The sequence below is a fragment of the Artemia sp. Qi Xiang Cuo genome, chromosome 9, assembly GCF_049724085.1.
Source record: "Artemia sp. Qi Xiang Cuo chromosome 9, ASM4972408v1, whole genome shotgun sequence".
Taxonomy (NCBI): domain Eukaryota; kingdom Metazoa; phylum Arthropoda; class Branchiopoda; order Anostraca; family Artemiidae; genus Artemia; species Artemia sp. Qi Xiang Cuo.
This window is the reverse complement of record NC_142802.1, coordinates 45166873-45191403: the sequence shown is the minus strand read 5'-3', so window position 1 is coordinate 45191403 and position 24531 is coordinate 45166873. Positions and strand designations below refer to the sequence as shown.

Below are 24531 nucleotides of genomic sequence, written 5' to 3'. Positions count from 1 at the left end.
TTTTAGATTTAGAGACATATGAAGTGGGAACTTATCGAGATTTAAGCAAACACAGTAAGAGTTAGAGATTTAAGAAGTGAGACTTTATCAAAATTGAGTCAAACATATAAACTACTATTACCAAAAACGAGATATAAAGGAGTCTAAAATAGATTGATTAGGTTTTTACCAGAGTCTTCGAAAGATGAATTGAACTCATTTTTGAGTTCGAAACATACAAAATTGGAATTTATCAAGATTAAGTCAAACACGGACACTGCCATTATCTCACGAGCGTATACTAGAGTCTGAAACAGATGAATTAGATTTTTACCATAGTCTGAGAGAGATGCATCGAATTCTTTTTAGAGTTAGAGACCTATGAATCGGGAATCTATCAAGGTTCAGTCAAACATATACTTTAGTATCAGCTCACGAGTGATATACTAGGGTCTGAAATAGGTGAATTAGGTTTTTACTATAGTCTGAGAGAGATGAATTGAATTCTTTTTAGAGTTAAAGACATATGAAGTGGTAATTTATCAAGACTCAGTCAAACACAGACACTACCACCAGCTCACAAGGGTAGACTAGAGTCTAAAATAGATGAATTAGGTTTTTACCGAAGTCTGAGGGAGATGAATCGGATTCTTGTCATAGTTAGAGACATATGAAGTTGAAATTTATCAAGGTTCAGTCAAAAACAGACACTACTACCAGCTCGCAAGTGGTATACTAGAGTCTGAAACGAGTGAATTAGGTTTTCACCAAGTCTGAGAGAGATGAATCGGATTATTTTTAGAGTTCGAGGTACATGAAGTGGGAATTTATCAAGATTCAGTCAGACACAGTAAGAGTTAGAGACATATGAAGTCAGAATTGATCAAGATTCAGTCAGACACAGACACTACTGTCAGCTCACAAGTGGTATACTAGAGTCTGAAATAGATGAATTAGATTTTTACCAAAGTCTGATAGAGATGAATTGGATTCTTTTTAGCGTTAGAGACATATGAAGTAGGAATTTATCAAGGTTCAGTCAAACACAGACATTACCACCATCTCACAAGGGTATACTAGAGTCTAAAATAGATGAATTAGGCTTTTACCAAACTTTGATAGAGATCAATCGGATTCTTTTTATAGTTAGAGGCTTATTAAGTGGGAATTTGTCATGATTCACTGAAACACAGACATTACTTTCAGATCACAAGTGATATACTAGAGTCTGAAATAGGCGAATTAGGTTTTTACTAAAGTCTGAGAAAGATCGAACGAATTCTTTTTAGAGTTAGAGACATATGAAGTGGGAATTTATCGAGATTTAGGCAGACACAGTAAGAGTTAGAGACATATGAAGTGGGAATTTATCAAGCTTGATTCAGACACAGACACTACTATCAGCTCACAAGTGGTGTACTACAGTCTAAAATAGGTTAATTAGGTTCTTACCAAATTCTGAGAGAGATGCATCGAATTCTTTTTAGAGTTAGAGACATATGACGTGGGAACTTATCAAGATTCAGTCAAAAACAGACACTACCATTATCTCACGAGAGTATACTAGAGTCTGAAATAGGTGAATTAGATTTTTACCATAGTCTGAGAGAGATGAATCGCATTCTTTTTAGAGTTAGAGACACATAAAGTGGAAATTTATCGGGATTCGGTCTAAGACAGACACTACTATCAGCTCACAAGTGGTATACTAGAGTTTGAAATAGGTGAATTGGGTTTTTACCATAGTCCAAGAGAGATAAATCGAATTCTTCTTAGAGTTAGAGACATATGAAGCGGGAATTTATCAAGATTCAGTCAAACACAGAGTTTACTCTCAGCTCACGAGTGATATACTAGGGTCTGAAATTAGTGAATTAGGTTTTTATCATAGTCTGAGAGAGATGAATTGAATTCTTTTTAGGGTTAAAGACCTATGAAGTCGGAAATGATCAAGATTCAGTCAGACACAGACACTATGATCAGCTCACAAGTGGTATACTAGATTCTGTAGGTTTTACCAAAGTCTGATAGAGATGAATTGGATTCTTTTTAGCGTTAGAGACATATGAAGTAGGAATTTATCAAGGTTCAGTCAAACACAGACATTACCACCATCTCACAAGGGTATACTAGAGTCTAAAATAGATGAATTAGGTTTTTACCAAAGTCTGAGATAGATCAATCGGATTCTTTTTAGAGTTAGGGACATATTAAGTGGGAATTTATCATTATTTACTGAAACACAGACACTACTATCAGATCACAAAGGATATACTAGAGTCTGAAATAGGTGAATTAGGTTTTTACCATGGTCTGAGAAAGATCGAACGAATTCTTTTTAGATTTAGAGACATATGAAGTGGGAATTTATCGAGATTTAGGCAGACACAGTAAGAGTTAGAGATATATGACGTGGGAAATTATCAAGCTTGATTCAGACACAGACACTACTATCAGCTCACAAGTGGTATACTAGAATCTGAAATAGGTGCATTAGATTTTTACCAAAGTCTGAGAGAGATGAATTGGATTCTTTTTAGAGTTAGAGACATGAAGTAGGAACTTATCAAGATTCAGTCCAACGCAGACACTTCAACCATCTCACAAGGGTATATTAGAGTCTGAAATAGATGCAATAGGCTTTTACCAAAGTCTGAGAGGGATTATTTGGACGCTATTTAGAGCTAGAGACATATGAATTTAAAAATTATCAAGTTTCAGTAAGGCAAAGGTAATACTATCAGCTCACAAGCGATATGCTAAAGTCTGAAATAGGTAAATTAGGTTTTTACCAAGTCTGAAAGAGATGAATCGGATTATTTTTTGAGTTCGAGGGACATGAAGGAGGAATTTATCAAGATTCAGTCAGGCACAGTAAGAGTTAGAGACATATGAAGTCGGAAATGATCAAGATTCAGTCAGACGCAGACACTACTCTCAACCCACAAGTGGTATACTAGAGTTTGAAATAGTTGAATTAGGTTTTTTACCAAATTCTGAGAGGGATTCTTTTTACAGTTAGCGACATATGAAACGGGAATTTATTACGATTCAGTCAGACACTGCTACTAGCTCACAAGTGATATACTAGATTCTGAATAGATGAATTAGATTTTTGCCAAAGTCTGAGAGAGATGAATCGGATTTTTAGATTTGAGACTGATGGGGGAATTTTGAAGATTCAGTCAAACACAGACACTACTATCAGCTCACAAAGGGGATATATCTGAAAAAGATAAATTAGATTTTTTACCATAGTCTGAGAGAGATGAATCGAATTCTTATTAGAGTTAGAGACGTTTGAAGTGGGAATTTATTAAAATTTGGTCAAACACAGACACTACTATCAGCTCACAAATGGTATACTAGAGTATGAAATAGATGAATTAGGTTTTTTACAATAGTCTGAGAGAGATGAATCGAATTCTTTTTAAAGTTAAAGACATATTAAGTTGGAATTTATCAAAATTCAGTCGAACACTGACAATCCAGCTCACAAGGGTATACTACAGTCTGAAATAGAGGAATTAGGTTTTACCAAAGTCTGAGAGAAATGAATCGGATTCTTTTTAGTAAATTGGCCTTTTATTTTCCGCAGGGCTTGGACTCTTTGAATCCTAAGCGAAAATCCCGCTTTGTTTGTGACGGCTTTGTGTTTTCAGTAAAGTGCTAGTTTTTGGAATTCCTTAAATGTAAAGAAACGTCAAGAGTCAGTTTAATTGAGCTAGTACTCTACATATATCCTATATAATCTGTCAAGCAGTTATTTTTGTTCGTTCCTAATTTCCACTTAAAATGAGACATCACTTAAAATTAAACTATCATTTAAATGAGACCTTTAATGCCTCTCTAAGATGTTGAAGTAGCCTGCTATTTCTCTTAGTCAGCAGACGATTTACGCAAAATGTTAAGGGGACTGGGAGGGGGAAATATTAAAGAGGGAGGATTTTAAACCCCTCGTAAAGGATTTTCAGCCGCGGGGATTACAATAGTATCGTTTTCATGCTTCCCAGCCTTTTCGTTCCGGAAATGGCTCCTATAGTGCAATTTTTTGGGTGCCATTTGGCACTTTATAATGGCGTTATGAAGTTGAATTTATAAAAAGTGATTTGATACAAAAATTAGTTTTTAAATGAGCCTAGCATCTTTAATTTTGCCTGCGTGCTAGTTCTTGTGGTGGCAATTGAGGAGGAGTTGAGCCTGTGCCCCCTAGCTTCTTGCCCCTGCCAAGATTTCAAAAAATTCCTCTTCTTGGAGTCTTTTCATTGGAAAAGGTCCTTTTTGTTATTTTCATTGAAAAAAAAAACCAACAAACAAATAACAACAACAGGTCTATTATGTTCCAGTGTCCCGCTCAGTCTTTTCGTTCCAGCATTGACACTCAGATTGCACTTTTAAGGTACCATATGACACTTTATGATGGCGTTATTAAATTTAATTTATAAAAAGCTTTTATGAAATGAGGCCTTTAACAGTTCTCTGTGATGATTCGGTGCTAGCGACGAAAAAAAAAGTAAGACATGTCTCGCTACCCCTCCAAAAAGTAATTTTCCTTGTTGTTCAAGGTCAAGGAGGATTTTAAGTTTCTTGGATAGGGTTTCCGCAAACGACGATTCCAGCGGTGTACTTTTCGTTTTGATCCGACGCCATTTCCAAGGTTAAGTCTCTTCTTCAAAATGTGTGTAAATTCGTTTTCAAAATAGCGTTTTACTGTTAAGATTAATCGAAATAATAATTTTCATTCTTGTATCAACAACAAATGACAATTGTTTTTTTACTTGACAGTTTTTTCAAAAAACGCATTTTTTAAACTTTTGGGAACTATGGGCCGTGGTTCTCTCTTACGGTACTAGATTCTAGCTATCCGGCTTCAAAATCTATAGCTATTCTTTGAAAAGAAAGAGTAGCCGTTTCGTGAGTGAACTATATGCAAGGTAAAAAACATAACGCTGACTGCCAAATTAGGAGCAAGAATCGATTGATTTTTGTACATTTTCAGGGAAGCGCTATGTTTATGGCATTGGTTCAGAAACACGAAATGCTCTGTATCATATCCATAACAAGTATGATATAATTGCTGTAACAACGTGCAAGCATGGGAAATCGTGGAAAGACATGAAGGACGAGCGGTGTGATGCCGATAATAAAGAATATGAGAGGTAAGAACTTTCGGACTTAATTCCTTGTGTAGTTCATCGACAACACGTTTATTGAGTATGACAAGTTTTTTTTTTTTTTTTTTTTTTTTTTTTTTTTTTTTTTCGGAGTCAGATTTATTGATAAAAGTAAGAAAAATATTTGACTTAAGCGAGCTTTGAAGTATTATTATTTTCACGCTTTATAATTCAGTAGTGGTAAACACAAAATGTAACTTTGGGCCAAGGCCAGATCCAGAGGAGGTGAGGGTACTTATTAAGAATCCAGAACACACACGAGAAGTGAAATTTCGTTAATGCTAATGAAATCATACAAAATAGCATGAAAATATAATAGTTTATGAACAGAATTGGGCTATATATTTGTACATTAGGGGGAGTTGGGGTAAAGCATAGCATATATTGAATATGTAACCTAACCTAGGTACCTTTTGCCCCTTCAAACCCAAAAAACTAAAGTTTAAACGTTTTCCACGGAGTGAGCAATACCTCACATCTAGCCAGAAACCTGTTTTTCATCAAGCGTCTCGGTCTTTCTCGATGCAGTCTTTGTTGCGTGTGTTCTAGATTCTTAATAAGTACAGAGGTGAGCTACTGGGTTTGAACCGCTCCCCCCCCCAAAAAAAAGAAATAATAATAAAATTGACCGACTCGTAAAAACAAAGCAAAAATGCATATAAAAGAATTTTGGGACTTGTCCGTTATTGGAAACACGCCCAAAAAGTGAAGTTAGGTTAATTATAATGAAAAACAACAAGACATCCATATAGCCCAAATTATATAATTCGAATGAATTCAGTGTAAGGCCTGTGCATTGCATCATCCATTAGATCTTTTTGTAGCTGTGAAACCGGCGTTCTGAGATTTAACTTGAGCATAATTCGAACTTATTTTCAGTAAACGACAAGTACCCGAATTTCTTATGCGTTTTGAAAGTTTTCTTTGTAAACCTCCCCCCATCGCCGAAAAAAATCCATCCTGGACACGTACTTGATTTGGCTTTATCACCATTTTAAGTCTGACATTTTTTACGTGTTTTATTTTGTTTTTATATGGCCTTTTTCTTGCCTCTTCTTCTTCTGCTTTCTCTATTTGAGAAGTTTGCTTCCTTTTTTTATTGTTGTTGTTGGTTTCTTTCTTGTGATAAAGGAGTCGCATCGACCTCTCTGTCTAGAGAGGTCGTAGAGAAATAGACAAAGGCAGATCTCTCTGTCTACCTTGTTAAGTCGATGTGTGTATAAGTTATACTACGTCGATTCAATGAGAATAAAACAACTTCCTCTGTACTCTTGGACCATTTCTAAGAGCAGAAATTTATCTATAACCTCAATTTTTTACTGTATAGGCTATATGTTCCTGTTCTTGCTTCGTGGCAGAACCAACGCTAGATAAAATCTGTCGAAAACGCTAAATTCATATATATCTGATTCGAACTTGCAAGAACGGTACTTGTTTAGAATCCGGTAAGCACGCGAGAAGTGAAGTTTCGCTAATGCTAATGAAATAAAACAAAATAGGATAAAAATATAATAGTTTATGAACAAATTTGGGCTATATATTTGCACTTTTTTCGGGGGGAAGGGGGGGGGGGGAGTAAGGCATAGTATATATTAAATACCTAACCTACGTACGTTTTTTTGACCCTTCAATCCCAAAAAACTAGAGTTTAAATCTTTTTCACGGAGTGAAAAATACCTCACAAGGCAGCGAAAACCTGATTTTGATAAAACATCTTTGAGATTTCGATGCGGTCTTTCTCGCGTGCTTACCGGATTCTAGACAAGTACCGCAAGAACTCGCTGAAAAAAGGAAAGAATAACTAAATGGTTCTGTTGGGTCTCGCCCCCCCCCCCCACTGAAAATTCTCCCAGGGAAAATTTGCCAATATATTCCCCCTGGAGAATTCTGAATGTTCATTAGGCTAGAAGGGAAATAGAAAGTTCTATTCACCTGTTTCAGTCAGAGGCAATGCTATAGCGTTGCCATAAAAAAGCCATAAGGGTTCAAAGGCGAATATTGTATTTGTTTATTTTTTCTAAGGGGCACTCCATATGGAAGGGGTGGTCATATAAACTTCGGGGGGGGGGAGGCTCATTCGATTGTAAAGTAAAATTTATAATGCCCATTTTAAGAGTCGAAAGTGATTAGAGGGAAATAAGCCACCCACCGTTTCTCAAATAAGCCTACACCGTTTTTTCCCAAATAGGTCCGATCAGAAGTTTGAGATGCCGATTTTGTTCAAAATAGTCCAAAGGACACATACCGTGTCTCTGGGTTTTACAACCCCCCTTCCAGCCCCCAAGGCAAGGACTGTGAACTATTTAGTTGCCCATTGTTAAGATGTAAGGTTTTTATGGGAAGGGTGGTCGAATAAATTTTAGAGGGTGCTCATTCAATTGGAAATCGAAAGTTCCTGTGCCATTTTGAAGATTTAGTCTCTTTTCAACCAGTTGCTACCGAACGAGTTGTTACCGACTACAGTGTTTTAAAAAAGTTTTGTATTCCAATTCAACGGCCCTTGTGTTTCAGCAGTCGTTATAAAGAATTGGGACAAAAAGTCCAACTTTAGCATAAATAGTAAGGTTTTAAGAAAGGGGTAGCTCGCCTCATACACGGAATAATTTCTATTTGTTTTAAGTTTTAATGTTACTCTATAATTTTCAATTAATCTTTTTTTGTTTAGTTTCTGATTGTTTTCCAAATCATGCCCAGGCTTACCCAAGATATGATGTGGGCTACCAGCCCAATAAACACACTATTTATTGCTGTTATAGTCTGTGCACCAATACTTGTAAATTGGTCGGTAGGTTCCCGCTTTTTCAGTTTTCTGCTTGGGAATTCAAATATTGGATTGTAAGTAAAATTTTGGACAAGATTCGAGTATTTGGTCAAAATGTTCGATAAACAGCAGTTTTTTTCAATAAGTTCTTAATGGTAATTTAGTAAAGAAAATCAGGTGGACAGAAGTAGTAAGGCATGTATTGATTGAAAACCTACAAGAAAACCTACGCCTGAGGCAGTGTGGTTTGACGTGCACATTGCAAAAAGCGACCAATCCTTTACCTATAAAGTGGTCAAACACGTTTTGAGAGTATAACTGTTTTTTTGTTTTTTTTTTTAATCGAAAAGAGATTGTCAAAATTGCGTATTTAGGAATGATTTTGTAGGAAAAGCTGTCTATCACCAATGCATTATCCACTGTTCCATTTCTTTGAAGCATGTCCTATCAAGAGTATTTTCGGATTTTTTTGGACAATTGCCTTTAGTCAAGAATAGTTTGTTATGGATGTGTCGGTACATAGCATTTGCCACTTGGATCCTAGGAAGGTGGAGAAAAAAAGGGTTTAGCATTTACGAACTGGACTATACGAACGATATTAATTGAATAATAGGGAAAAAATAGAGCTAGATAACATTCGCGAATTGGAACGTATGAAGGTGGAGAAAAAAGAGTATAGCATTTGCGAATTGGTGATTATCAGTTAAGGTAACCCCTCGGGGTTGGTAACCCCAAACAAATATTTTTGGGGGGATGGGTTGATGGCAGAAGGATCTCTTAGAGTACTTATAGTGTGATAGTGGGGGGGGCGAGTTGCTAACGAAAAACCCGTATGGATGGCTTGAAATAAAAAATTTTTAACAAGAAATCTCTGAAAAAATATTTTGGGGGGGATGGATTGATGGCAGAAGGATCTCTTAGAGTAGTTATAGTGTGATAGTGGGGGGGGGGCGTTGCGAACGAAAAACCCGTGTGGATGACTTGAAATAATTTTTTTTAACAAGAAATCTCAGAAAAAATATTTTTGGGGGGATGGGTTGATGGCAGAAGGATCTCTTAGAGTAGTTATAGCGTGATAGTGGGGGTGGGGGCGAGTTGCTAACGAAAAACCCCTGTGGATGACTTGAAGTAAAATTTTTTAACAAGAAATCTCTGAAAAAATATTTTTGGGGGATGGGTTGATGGCGGAATGATCTCTTATAGTAGTTATAGTTAGATAGTGGGGGGCGAGGTGCTAGTGAAAACCCTGTGAGGATGACTTGAAATAAAATTTTTTAACAAGAAATCTCTGAAAAAATATTTTTGGGGGGATGGGTTGATGGCAGAAGGATCTCTTAGAGTAGTTATAGTATGATAGTGGGGGGTGCGTTTCTAGCGAAAAACCCGTGGGGATGCCTTGAAATAAAAATTTTTAACAAGAAATCTCTGAAAAAATATTTTTGGGGGGATGGGTTGAGGGCAGAAGGATCTCTTAGAGTAGTTATAGTGTGATAGTGGGGGGGGCGAGTTGCTAACGAAAAACCCGTGTGGATGACTTGAAATAAAATTTTTAACGAGAAATGGCTGAAAAGTGTTTTTTTTGGGGGGGGGGGGGTGGGGTGATGACAGAGGGGTGTCTTAGCGTAGTTATAGTGTGATAGTGGGGGGCGAATTGCTAGCCTAAAATCTGAGCTAATAAGGGTTTTTGACCGTAAACTCTAGTTTTTTGTAAGAAAATTATGGAAAATACAATTCGTTGGCTCATAGGTGAAACTTAAGTCCTGTTATGAATCGAAAATAAACTATTTCTATAAAATCTGACCTAATAAGGGTTTTTGAGCGTAAACTCTAGTTTTTTGTAAGAACATTATGGAAAATACAATTCTCTGGTTCAAATGTGAAACTTAAATCCATTTATGGATCGAAAAATAAACAATTTCTGTAAAATTTGAGCTAATAAGGGTTTTTTGACTGTAAACTCTAGTTTTTTGTAAGAAAATTATGAAAAATACAATTCTCTGCTTCAAATGTGAAACTTAAGTCCAGTTATGGATCGAAAAATAAACTATTTCTGTAAAATCTGAGCTAATAAGGGTTTTTGACCGTAAACTCTAGTTTTTTGTAAGAAAATTATGGAAAATACAATTCTCTGGTTCAAATGAGAACCTTAAGTCCAGTTATGGATCGAAAAATAAACTATTTCTGTAAAATCTGAGCTATTAAGGGTTTTTGACCGTAAACTCTAGTTTTTTGTAAGAAAATTATGTAAAATACAATTCTCTGGTTCAAATTTGAAACTTTAGTCTATTTTTAGATCGAAAAAATAAAAGTATTTCCGTAAAATCTGAGCTAATAGGGGTTTTTGACCGTAAACTCTAGCTTTTTGTAAGAAAATTACTGAAAATACAATTCTCTGGTTCAAACGTGAAACTTAAGTCAATTTTTTTGGATCGAAAAATAAAACTATTTCCGTAAAATCTGAGCTAATAAGGGTTTTTGACCGTAAACTCTAGTTTCTTGTAAGAAAATTATGGAGAATACAATTTTTTAGTTCAAATGTGAAACTTAAGTCCAGTTTTGGATACTCGTAATGAGAAGGACTGATGGTTCTAATTCAATATATTTTTCATAAAAACAAACTATTTTTTTTTTACTTCAAAATTATTCAACTTTATTTTTTTTTTTGTGCGTATCATAAATTGACAAAATATTCTTACGGCTCTAGCAATTGTACTCTATGCTTGGTCAGATAAACGTTCTGGATTTCTATCTGGTTTTCTATATCCAGTTATTGATACTTCCTATTCTATTGCATGTATTAAATCAGTGTTTTTTACACAGTGGAACGATAAACACATCAGTCATATCTTTAAAAAAAAGTGAAGATGGAGCATTTTAATAAAGTGTGTTCACATGACAATGTTATTGTAGCATTGAATGCCGACAAGGAGAAGTATTTAAACTATGAAACAAGTACAAGTGTTAGCACTATTGGAAATGTATGCATGCATTTTTATGACAGTAAGGAATTAAATTTATTTGGAATACCGAAAAAATTTAACTCTTATGTTGGTGGTTATGCAAAATTGAGATCTCCAGAGATGATTGTACTCAAATAGAATGCCAACATAAAAATAATCGTTGATGATAGAGGACAACTCCTTGCTACTCTTGCAGATAACACATTACCAACTAATACATCGAATCGTCAGCTTTTGGGTAACAACATTCGACTGAAGGTCAATAAAAGAAAGGCCTTCTCTCCTATTAATATAGTAAACCATATCTTGTCTACACACAGAAACTGTTACCTGTGTAAAAATAATGTGATAATAGACAGTGAAATTTCAGAAAAAGAAAAAGGGCATTGTCAGAAAATATCATTATGGAATATAAAGATACCAGCAAACATTACTGCCATTGATCAAACAGTCAATGAGCCAAATAATACGAAAGACGAAACGCATATTGAGCCTGTTGATAAGACACCAGTAAAAATTGTGTATGACTCAAAATGGAATAATGATTATTCTACTGATTACGAACTAAGAGAAGACAATAGCTACAATATCAAAAGAGAACATGGTGAACTATTTTATGGAACAGATTCAAAATGTCCAAAGTTAATCATTGATATTAATAATGTATCATAATATATTTTTGTATTAATATTCTAACAGCATTATTTCATTAAAAATATATTATGCATTACATTATTATGTGTTCCTTATTTTTAGAGTAAGCTAGCATATCAAACGTTTAGAATGTCTATTAAAACATCGGAGATGTAAGAAAAGGAATTTGCATACATCTATTGTCAGACACATGGGATAACATTGACATCATCTAGGTATAAGAACGAACACATTCTTTATCAACATCCGTTGTTGGATATGTCATTATGTCATTATGAAAAAATTATAAGTAAGTAAGTAATAAACTCTTTCCTGAATCTACCTCTGGGATACACAATACAAAAATTTATTCAGGAAATTATGAAAAAAAATGAACAAATTCCTTGGTATCAATAATTATCGATTAAAGTCACTTCCTAGACAGACAATACAGCAATTTCACAAAATCCAAGTATAAGAGTAATTAAATTCTATATCAACATCCATTTCTCGGATACATAGGAAAAAGTTGACAAAATCTAAGTGTTAGAGTGAATAAATTTTATTCATCAACATCTTTTGTCATATACATCGAATAAAATTGACAGAATCTAAGTGTCAGAGTGAATAATTTTTTTTATCAACATCCTTTACCTGATACATCAAATAAAATTGACAAAATCTAAATATCAGAATGAAAAAAAGCTTTAACAACATACTTTATCAGAAAGAGTTGACAAAATCTAAGTGTTAGAGTGAATAAATTTTATTAATCAACATCTTTTGTCTGATACATAGGATAAAATTGACAGAATCTAAGTGTCAGAGTGAATATTTTTTTTTTATCAACATCCTTTTTCAGATACATCAAATAAAATTGCCAAAATCTAAATTTCAGAATGAATAAATGCTTTAACAACATCCTTTATCGGATATGTCGGATAAAATTGACAAAATCCAAGTATCAGAGTGACTATATTCTATATCAAAATAAAATTCTCTAGTTCAAATGTGAAACTTAAGTCCACTTTTGGATACTCATAATGATGAGGACTGACGGTTCTAATTCACTATTTTTTTCATAAAAACAAACTATTTTTTTTTAACTTCTATATTATTCAGCTTTATTTATTTATTTATTTTTTTTTGTACCTATCTGAAAATGAAAAAATATGCTTATGGCTTTAAAAATTTTACTCTATGCTTGCTCAGAGACACGATGTGAATTTCCCACTGGTATTCTATGTCCGGTTATCTACACTACCTATCTATTTCATTTAATAAATCAGTATTTTTACATAATGGAACGAAAAATACCTAAGTCATATCTTTTAAAAAAAGTGAAGATGGAGCATTTTTATAAAGTGTGTTCATACGAAAGTGTTATTGTTGTATTTAATATCGACAAGAGGACTTATTTAAACTATGAAACTAGTACAAGCGGTAGCACTATTGGAAATGTATACTTGCATTGTCATGACAGTAAGGAATTAAATTTATTTGGAATACCGAAAAAATTCCACTTTAATGTTGGTGGTTATGCGAGATTGAGATCTCCAGAGATGATTACACTCAAAGAGAATGCCAACATAAAAATAATCGTTGATGATAGAGGACAACTCCTTGCTACTGTTGCAAGTAACACATTACCTACTGATACATCCAATCGTCACCTTTCGGGTATTAGCATTCAACGGAAGGTCAATAAAAGAAAGGCCTACCCTTCTACTAATATCGTAAACCATATCGTAAACCATATACAAAAAACTAGAGTTTACGGTCAAAAAACCCTTATTAGCTCAGATATTACAGAAATAGTTTATTTTTCGATCCATAACTGGACTTATGTTTCACATTTGAAGCTGAGAATTGTATTTTACATAATTTTCTTACAAAAAACTATAGTTTACGGTCAAAAACCCTTATTAGCTCAGATTTTATAGAAACAGTTTATTTTTCGATCCATAACTGGACTTAAGTTTCACGTATGAGCCAACGAATTGTATTTTACATAATTTTCTCACAAAAAACTAGACTTTACGGTCGAAAACCGTTGTTAGCTCAGATTTTACAGAAATAGTTTATTTTTCGATCCATGACTGGACTTAAGTTTCACATTTGAAGCCGAGAATTGTATTTTCCATAATTTTCTTACAAAAAAATAGAGTTTACGGTCAAAAACCCTTATTAACTCAGATTTTAGGCTAGCAATTCGCCCCCCACTATCACACTATAACTACGCTACGACACCCCTCTGTCATCGCCCCATCCCCCCCCCCCAAAAAAAAAACGCTTTTCAGCCATTTCTAGTAAAAAATTTTATTTAAAGTCATCCTCACAGGGTTTTCGTTAGCAACTCGCCCTCCACGATCTCACTCTAACTACTATAAGAGATCCTTCTGCCATCAACCCCGCCCCCCAAAAATATTGTTTCAGAGATTTCATGTAAAAAAAAATTATTTCAAGTCATCCACACGGGTTTTTTGTTAGCAACTCGCCCCCCATTATCACACTATAACTACTCTAAGAGATCCTTCTCCCATCAACCCATCCCCCAAAAAATATTTTTTCAGGGATTTCTTGTTAAAAAATTTTTATTTCAAGTCATCCACACGGGTTTTCGCTAGCAACTCGCCCCCCTCACTATCACACTATAACTACTCTAAGAGATCCCTCTGCCATCAACCCATCCCCCAAAAATATTTTTTCAGAGATTTTTTGTTAAAAAAATTTTTATTTCAAGTCATCCACACGGGTTTTTCGTTAGCACCTCCCCCCCCCCCCCACTATCACACTATAACTACTCTAAGAGATCCTTCTGCCATCAACCCACCCCACCAAAAATATTTTTTCAGAGATTGTTTGTTAAAAAAATTTTATTTCAAGTCATCCACACGGGTTTTTCGTTAGCAACTCTCCCCCCACTATCACACTATAACTCCTCTAAGAGATCCTTCTGCCATCAACCCATCCCCCCAAAAATATTTTTTCAGAGATTTCTTGTTAAAAAAAAATATTTTAAGTCATCCACACGGGTTTTTTGTTAGCAACTCGCCCCCCATTATCACACTTTAACTGCTCTAAGAGATCCTTCTGCCATCAACCCATCCCCCCAGAAATATTTTTTCAGAGATTTCTTCTTAAAAAAATCTTATTTCAAGTGACTCACACAGGTTTTTCATTAGCAACTCGCGTTCCGCTGTCGCACTATAACTACTCTAAGACATCCTTCTTCCATCAACCCATCCCCCCAAAAATATTTTTTCAGAGATTTCTTGTTAAAAAAAATTTATTTCAAGTCATCCACACGGGTTTTTCGCTAGCAACTTGCCCCCCACTATCACGCTATAACTACTTTAAGAGATCCTTCTGCCATCAACCCGCCTTCCCCCAAAAATATTTTTTCGGAGATTTCTTGTTAAAATTTTTTATTTCAAATCATCCACACGGGTTTTTCCCTAGCAACTCGCTCCCCTCCATCACACTATAACTACTCTAAGAGATCCTTCTGCCATCAACCCATCCCCCAGAAAATATTTATTCAGAGATTTCTTGTTAAAAAATTTTATTTCAAGTCATCCACAAGGGTTTTTCGCAATTCGGCCCACAGTACATCACTATAAGTACTCTATGACACCCCTCTCCCATCACCCCACCACTTGTGTATTATACAGAACACATCGAAGAAGTAAATCTATCCGTTATTAAAATTCTTTTCTTGCCATCTACATCTCTCTTAGTATCAACTTTTTAGTTTAGTATAGCGTTAAACTCTATTTTAAATTGACAACACTGTTCAAACATCACTTGTGTATTACACAGTACACATCGAAGAAGTAAAGCTATCCGTTATTAAAATTCTTTTCTTGCCATCTACATCTCTCTTAGTATCAAATTTTTAGTATACTATAACGTTAAACTCTATTTTAAATTGACAGCACTGTTCAAACACCACTTGTGTATTATACAGTATACATCGAAGAAGTAAAGCTAGGTCAAGTCATAAGACTATTTTATCATCGTTAAACATCTCCGTAGATTGATATTGTTCCAAATTTATAATAAATAAACTATGAGTTAACAACCCCGAGGGGTTACCTTAACTTATAATCACCAATTCGCAAATGCTATACTCTTTTTTCTCCACCTTCATACGATCCAATTTGCGAATGTTATCTAGCTCTATTTTTTCCCCTATTATTCAATTAATATCGTTCGTATAGTCCAATTCGCAAATGCTAAACCCTTTTTTTCTCCACCTTCGTAGGATCCAATTCGCAAATGCTATCTACCGACACATTCATATCAAACTATTCTTGGCTAATGGCAATTGTCCAAAAAAAATCAGAAACTGCTCTTGATATCACATACTTCAAAGAAATAGAACATTGGATAACGCATGGGTGATAGACAGCTTTTCCTACAAAATCATTCCTAAATACGCAATTTGACAATCTCTAGTTTTCGATTTAAAAAAAACAAAAAAAACAATTATACTCTCAAAGCGTGTTTTGCCACTTTATAGGTATAAAAGGATTGGTCGCTTTTTGCAATGTGCACGTGAAACCACACTGCCTCAGGCGTAGGTTTTCTTGTAGGTTTTCAATCAATACATGCCTTACTACTGACAGAGACGGGTAATATTGTTCATATGGTTGGAAGTTCTGCTTGACTTGGTCTTCTAAGTGGCTGAAGTCATCACGACTTCCACAATAGTGTCTTTGATGTTAAAATAAAATGAATATGTTTATTTAGACAAATTTAAACATTTTATATAGGAAAAGAGGAAAATTACCATTAGAAATTGACGAAAGCAAAGCTTCTAGTAGTACTTGTCACCCTCCACCCCCAAGAATTTCCTGGAAAGGCCCATGATTACCTGCCTCGCCTTTCCCCCCTATGTCCCGGTAAATATTTGAATGCATTATTTATACTACATATAAAACAGATTTAGTACTTGTCAATTAGCCGGAACCCACGTGAGAAGTCAAATTTGGTTAATACGAATGAAAAAAATGTGATGAAAATATAATAGTTTATAAACAAATTTGGACTATATATTTGCAAATTGGTTGGGGGGTGGTGGGTAAAACATAGCATATATTAAATACGTAACCTAACCTAGGTACCTTTCCCCCCCTAACCCCCCCCCCCCCCCACAAAAAAGTTTAAATATTTTAAACGCAGTGGCAAACCACGGTTTGCAATCCAATTCTCTATTGAAAAACTCGTTTGACTAGTTTCTTAAGCAACTTCCCTATATAATATATCGCGTGGGTTCCGGCTAATTGACAAGTACCAAAGATTTTAGCAATGAGATTGATACTATTACCTCACCTCTCAGTAACAATAATAAAGGTGTAGAGCAAAAATATTCCTGGGAATCAACAGGGATTATATAGTAATTTCTACCTTCCCCTCCTCCCCCAAAGTGAGTTCTATATTTATATGAAGGTTCAATGAAAGTTAGAACATTTGGGGATTAAAATACACTCTTTGAGGCACCTGCCTCTAGCCACTCTTTCATATAGCTGATGTGCACGTACACATCGCTTCATATAATTTTTAAGAATAATAGGCCAATTAGTTTAGTTAAATGAAGCTTTAAATATAAGAAAGGTTTTGTGTAATAAAAACGGAGGCTTCTCCCCAATGCATCCTTATCCAGGCTTAGTCTAAATGAAGGAAGATGATAGATTAACTCCTATCCCTCCTTAAACCCTTTTCTATATTTATCTGAAGGCTCATGGAGAATAAGACAATTTGGGGATTGAAATTTGCTTTTTTAGGCATCTGGCACACACACACACACACACACGCCACCCTACACAATGACCCACCGCCCCTCCCTTATAGTATCCGATGCTCAATTATACATCACCAAACATAATTTCATAAAACATCGTTTAATCAATTGAGTCAAATCTAGCATTAAGATAAATTTCCACATTAACAATTTGTTTTGTATGGAATTAATTTAAAGATCTTTTTCCACACAACAAGTTTTTCAAAGAAAAGAAGAGTTCTATTAAGCCAAAAATATGCGGAAATAAAGTCAAATAATACGCTTCCAAGGTAGTTATAGCCTACGCTTCCAAGCGTATAACTACCACAAATCACTGTCAATAATTAAATAAAACTCAAAACGAACAAAGATCATATGCAGGATTGCGTTGCCTAAGTAAAGAACGATGTTGGCTCAATGTATTATTTTTTTGTTTCTGTTTTTAGACCAGGGCACATCGCATCGAAGGAGTTGTCGTAGAAACTTCAAAAAGGGATCATTCGATTGGAAAATGGAAGGGCTTGTGCCCTTTTTAATAGCCGAAAGTAACTGCAAGGCAGCTAGCACCCGTTCCACGCCCACCATTTCCCCAAACACATCCAATCAAAATTTTGAGATAGACATTTTGTTCAACGTAGTTGAAATATCTGGAAAATATGTCTTTGAAGAGGACAATCCCCCCACAGCCTTCAGGGCAAGGGTTGTAAGTTATGCCCTGGGGGCAAATAAGATTTTTAAACCTTATATGCTATAGAAAGCATTGTTGTATAAACTTCAAAAGTGGCTAATTCATTGGAAATTCAATTTTGTAGAGCCCTTTTTAATATTCAAAAGTGATTGGAGGGCAACTAACCCCCCTCTCACGCCCACCATATCCCCAAACACATCCTATCAAAATTTTGAGACAGCATTTTGTTCAACGTAGTTGAAAATTCCGGAAATTATATCTTTGAGGATGACACTCCTCCAACAGCCCTCATGTCAGAAAGCATTGTCGTAGAAACTTTAAAAAGAGCTCATTCGATTGTAAATTAAAAGGGCTAGTGCCCTTTTTACTAGTTGAAAGTGATTAGAAGGCATTTAACCCCCCTCTCGCGCCCACCATTTCCCCAAACACATGCAATGAATATTTTGAGATAGCCCTGTGGTCCGTCAATTTTAAAAGATCTGGAAATTATGTCTTTGAGGATGATAGGACCCTCAGAGCCCTCAGGACAAGGGTAGTATGATATGATCTGGGGGCTTATTAGAGTCTCATTAAAATCATTGTCGTAGGGACTTAAAAAAAGGGCTCAATCGATTGGAAATTGAAAGGGTTAGTGCCCTTTTTAATAGTCGACAGTGATTGAAGGGCAACTAACCCACCTCTCACGTCCAGCATTTCCCAAAACACATGCAATCAAAATTTTGAGATAACCATTTTGTTTAACTTAATTTAAATGTCTGGAAATTAGGTCTTTTAGGATGACACCCCCCCCCCACAGTCCTCAGGGCAAGGGTTGTAAGTTATGCCCTGGAGGGGCATATAATTTTTTTAAAGAAAGTGTTTTCGTAAAACTTCAAAAAGGACTCATTTGATTGGAAATTGAAAATGCTAGTGCCCTTTTTAATAGTTGAAAGTGATTGAAGGGCACTCAACGTAGTTTAAAAGTCTAGAAATTAGGTATTTGAGGACGGCACTCCTCCCAAAGCCCTCAGGGCAAGGGTTGTAAGTTAGCCCTGGGGGCATATAAGATTTTTATAGAAAGCGTTGTCTTGGGAACTTCAAAAAGGGCTCATTCGGTTGGAAATTGAAAGGGATTGTGCCCTTTTTAATAGTTGAAAATAATATAAGGGCAACTAACTGACCTCACACTAACCTCTGTGCTTTCTAAAAGCCAGAAAATAATTGGTACTTTACTGAAAAAATTCTTTTTTATGTTTTCATTTTTATAACTTTAAGAAATCAAAAATTAATTAAGATTTTAAGGAATAAATATCAGCATATGTATATTAAACTGAGAATGCACATTTTTTTCAGTAAATTCATTGGAATTTTTTTCATGAAAGTACAAATTATATTCTGTCTTTTAGAAAGCATAGGGGTTTAGGACTCTACTCATATTAAGTTCTGCTCGTTTTGAGTTTGATTCTGTTTATTTTAATTTCTGTTTGTTTTGGATTTCATTTATTTATTGATACTGATTTGTGGTAGTTGTATGCTTGGTAGATTATTTGATTCTATTTTTGGTTTAATGGAATTCTTTACTTTTTTTGAAAAACTTATTTTGTTCAAAAAGTTTTTTTTTTTTAATTATTTGCAACAAATAGCCGAGTCAATTCGAAACGAGCAAAAGTTAACATTAATACGGCTGATAACCCCCATGCCTTCTCAAGACCAGAACATAATTTGCGTTGGAATGAAAGAAAAAAAAACGAATGACCGATGATTGTCAGTTCATTTGACATATACTGATATTTATTCCTTAAAGTTTTGAGAGTATTTTTTATGTACGAAAGTAAAAATAGTGAAAATATTTAAAACGTGTTTTGTTGATTAAAGCGCAAATTATTTTCTGGTCTTGAGAAGGCATGGGGGTTATCAGCCGTACTAATATTAATATTTGCTCGCTTTAAGTTTGACTCGACTATTTATTGCAATTTCTGTACGTTTTGAGTTTCATTTATTTATTGATAGTGATTTGTAGTAGTTTTACGCTCTTTTGTTTTCTTTGAAAAACTTGTTTATTGGGGAAAAAAATTCTAATAGTTTCTGTTCGTTTTTTATTGACTTTGTCTTTTTCATGGAAAAGAAAATAATATTTTATATCTTTTCAGTTTTTTTTTTATAAGAATCCGTAGTTTTGGTTGCTATTATGATGAAAAAACTTTTTCAACAATTTTTAATCCTGGCACAAACAGTATCTTTTAATTTAAGGTTATAACTCCTGAAGTTGACCTGAAAAATAAAACAATATCATTCCCAAAAGATTCTATGCTTTAAATTTACTATGCTATGCTTTTTGACAACCTGGATACACTTACACTCTTTTTATTTATTTAAATTGTAAGAGCAGAAGTAGTAACAGTATTAGCTCCAAAAGTATTAACATAACACTCCCAGTCGTTCTCGATATATTGCTGAGGTTGCTTCTTGGCAACCATAAGCACAATGCCCTTTGATTTAGTTTACTTTTAGTTTTAAAGCATAATGGTCCAATTGCACGACTGAGGGGGATTGGCATACCCAATATCCATAAGGACATAGTTGCTGGGCCGTTCTACTATGCTGAACAAAATAGATATATCAAAACTTTCACTGGATGTGTTTGGATACTTAATTCGCTTGAGAGAAGGCCTGCTGGCCCTCCAATCTCTTTTACTCTTAAAAAGGACACCAGAACTATTAATTTATATTTTGAATCGAATTAGCTCCTTTAAAATTTTCAATAATATTTCTAGCTATTACAGAATGGTGCACCCTATGATATTGCTTATATTCCCTTTTGAAAACCTGTATGCACACAGTTTTTTCGTCTAATTGAAACTCCTCCTAAACTTTCTCTAAAAGTGTCACCTTAATACCCTTAGCGTCTACAGTAACTGTAGTGGTAGTATTAAAATTGTACACATAGTGCCTTCTGGCTAGTTCAAAATCCTCCAAAACTTACCTTCGGAGGTGTAACTTGATAATATAATTTGTTCTTCAGACATTGTTGTATCACCTTTTTGAAAATCCATATGTTCATAGTTTGTTTTGATTTAGTTCAACATCCGCCTAAATATCAGAGGCAAAGCTATAGCGTTGCCTATAGTAAAGGCCATACGGCTCCAATGTTTTATTATTATTATTTATTTATTATTTTTTTCCCCAGAGGCCCTTCATATGGAAGGGGTCGTCGTAGGAACTTCAAAGGGGGCTCATCTGAATGGAAATCGAGAGTTCTAGTGTCCTTTTTAAGGGTCAAAAGTGATTGAAGGGCAACTAGCCCCCCCCCCCCCCTCCACGCCCATCCGGAAATTATATGTTCCGGAAATCCATCCGGAAATTATATGTTCAAACTTCCGGAAATTATATTTTTGAGCAGGACACTTCCCCTAAAGTCTTCAGGGCAAGGGTTATAAATTATGCCCTGGGGGCATATATGGTTCTTATGGCAGGAATGCTCATATAAACTTCAGAGAGGGCTCATTTGATTGGGAATTGAAAGTTCTAGTTCACTTTTTAAGAGTCAAAAGACATCGGAGGGTAGCCACCTTCCCCTCCCCCCTAACCTTTTTTCCCAAATGCACCCAATAAAACTTTTAAGATAGCTATTTTGGTAAAAATAATTCAAAGATCATATAACAAAAATTCCGGTGTCGACACAACCCCCAGGACCCGGGGGCAGGCGTTATAAGTTATGCCCTGGGGGCATACATGGTTCTTATGGAAGGAATACTCGTATAAATTAAAAGAGGACTCATTTGATTGTAAATTGAAAGTTCTAGTTCATTTTTTAAGAGTCAAAAGAGATTGGAGAGTACCTTGCCCCCCCCCCCTTACCTACCCGCCCTTTTTTTCATCAAACCCATCCTATAATAAGTTTGAGATAGTTTTTTTTTAATAGTTCAAAGACCATATAACGAAAACTCCGGGATAGACTCAGCCCCCCAGGGCCTGAGGGTAGGTGTTATAAGTTATGCCCTGGGGGATATGGTTCATTATTGAAGGGATGCTCGTAAAAATTTCAGAGATGGCTCATTTGATTGGAAATTGAAAGTTCTAGTTCAGTTTTTTAGAGTCAAAAGAGATCCGAGAGCAGCTAGCCCTCCCACGCCCCTTTTCCCCCAAATGCATCTAAGAAAAATTTTGAGGTAGCCATTAAGTTAAAAATTACTCAAAAGTCAGATAAAAAAAACTCAGGTGTCGCCACAGCCCCCCGGGGCCCGGGGGCAGGCGTTGTAAATTATTCCCTGGGGCATATATGCATCGTATAAAAAGGATACTCGTTTAAACGTCAGAGAGGGCTCATTTGATTGGAAATTGAAAGTTCGAGATCAGTTTTTGATCGTCAAAAGAGATCCGAGGGCAGCTAGCCCCCCCCCCCCCCTCCCCACGCCTTCTTTTTCTAAACCCATCTGATTAAAATTTTGACACAGACATTTTGTTAAAAATAGTTCAAAGGTCGGATACGAAAAAATCCGGTGTCAATACAACCCCCCAGGGCCCAGGGGAAGGCTTTCTAAGTTGTGCCCTAAGGGTATGTATGGTTCTCATGAAATGGATGCTCGTATAATCTTCATAGAGGGCTTATTTGATTGGAAATTGAAAGTTCTAGTTCACTTTTAAGAGTCAGGAGAGTTAAGGGCAACTAGCCCTCCCCCACGCTCTTTTTCCCCAAACCCCTCCGCTTAAAATTTTGAGATAGCCAGTTTTTTGGAAATTGTTCAAAAATAAGATAACAAAAACTCCCCCTAGGGCCCATGGGATAGGCGTTGTAAGTGTTGTCCTGGGGGCGTATACGGTTCTTATGAAAGGATGCTCGTATAAACTTCAGAGGGGGCTCATTTGATTGGAAATTGAAAGTTCTAGTTCAATATTTAAGAGTCAAAAGATATCTGAGGGCAAATAGCCCCCCCCCATACACCTTTTTCCCCAAGCCCATTCGATAAATTTTTTATAATAGCAATTTCATTAAAATTAGTTCAAAGGTCAGATAAGAAAAATTCCTGTGTCTATAGAACCCGAGTAGGAAGGGCATAATATCTCCCACGAGAACACATGTGCTGTCATCTACAATTGAGTCTAACGCCGACAGGTTATAATCTATCCAAGGATTATCGATCCACGAAAGGGAGAGAATTTCTGAGAAATTGATTTACGTAATCGATGGGGGAATTATTGATTTACAAAAGGGGAATTAAGAAACAAATATGGCTTCTTTGATCTTAGGTCTGAGTGATAAACGGTCTTTAGGTCAGAGAGAAAAATTAATATTCTATTTTTAGATATGGCTTCATTGATCTTTAGCGTCAGGAATTAGAAATGACATCATTTGTTATCTTGGAATTATGCGGGAGTCTAAAGAGATAGAAAAATCCTTTTTTAAATACGGCTTCACTAATCTTTAAGTCAGAGAGATAAATTGATATTCTATCGAAACCATAATAAATTAGCTAGGAACATCTTAGAGATGAAGAGATTAACGCGGGAAAGGGTTTCCTAGGAATTTCAAATGTGACAGCGCAGGGATGACAAAACAAAAGGAACACGCAGAAATTAATTTTAGGGGATTATTTGGACCAAACAGTTTGAGACATTTTAGAAGATGATTTAGGCGAAACCGTTTGAGGCATTTTAGAAGATGATTTTAGAAGATGATTTAGAAGATGATTTGAGGGTGAAACTCTGTGGTCGTTATAATACACAAGTTCCATTTGATCAATGTTGTGAGGTCCCCTACCCCAACCCCAAAGGTCCCCGACCCCCCATACCCCAACCCCGAAGGAACCCCCCGGCCCCACAAAGGCCCGCGGTCCCCCAATGTCCCCCCGGGCCCCCACATTTTTTTGTTTGCATGTCTGGGTTGGTGTTTGCAAGTTCAAGTATTTGTCTTTGTTGGTTTGTATATCTAAAGTGCCTGTCTTTCTCTGTTTGCATGTGAGATTCTATTGGTTTAAAAGTATGGGGTGGTGTTTTCAAGTACAATTATTTTTGTTTGTTGTTTTGAATATATAAAGTGCCTGTCTTTCTCTGTTTTCATGTCTGATTCTATTTGTTTGCATGTCTCGGTTGGTGTTTGCAAGTCCAAGTATTTGTCGTTGTGGTTTGTATATCTAAAGTACCTGTCTTTCTCTGTTTGCATGTCTGGGTTGATGTTTGCAAGTCCAAGAATTTGTCTTTGTCGGTTTGTATATCTAAAGTGCCTGTTTGCATGTCTGATTCTATTTGTTTACATGTCAGGGCTGGTATTTGCAAGTCCAAGAATTTGTCTTTGATGCTTTATATATCTAAAGTGCATTTCTTTCTCTGTTTGCTTATCTAATTTTTTTTGTTTCCATGTATGGGCTGGTTTATGCAAGTCAAAGTATTTGTCTTTGTCGGTTTGTATATATAAAGTGCCTGTCTTTCTCTGTTTGCATGTCTGGGTTGGTGTATGCAAGTCCAAGTATTTTTCTTTGTTGGTTTGTATATCTAAAGTGCCTGTCTTTCTCTGTTTGCATGTCTGATTCTATTTGTTTGCATGTCTGGGTTGGTGTTTGCAAGTCCAAGAATTT

At 35.5% G+C, this 24531-nt stretch overlaps 1 protein-coding gene across 5 annotated transcripts in view; it reads left to right on the top strand.

The window, feature by feature from the left end:
• Positions 1–24531, top strand: part of LOC148948702 (exostosin-1-like) — a 136952-nt gene that overhangs the window by 52403 nt on the left and 60018 nt on the right. For all 5 annotated transcript variants that reach the window (XM_089094612.1, XM_089094615.1, XM_089094611.1 and 2 more), the window contains exon 3: positions 4979–5138. In XM_089094612.1, coding sequence (XP_088950738.1) covers positions 4979–5138 — 160 coding nt within the window. The remainder of the gene's footprint in view (positions 1–4978; positions 5139–24531) is intronic.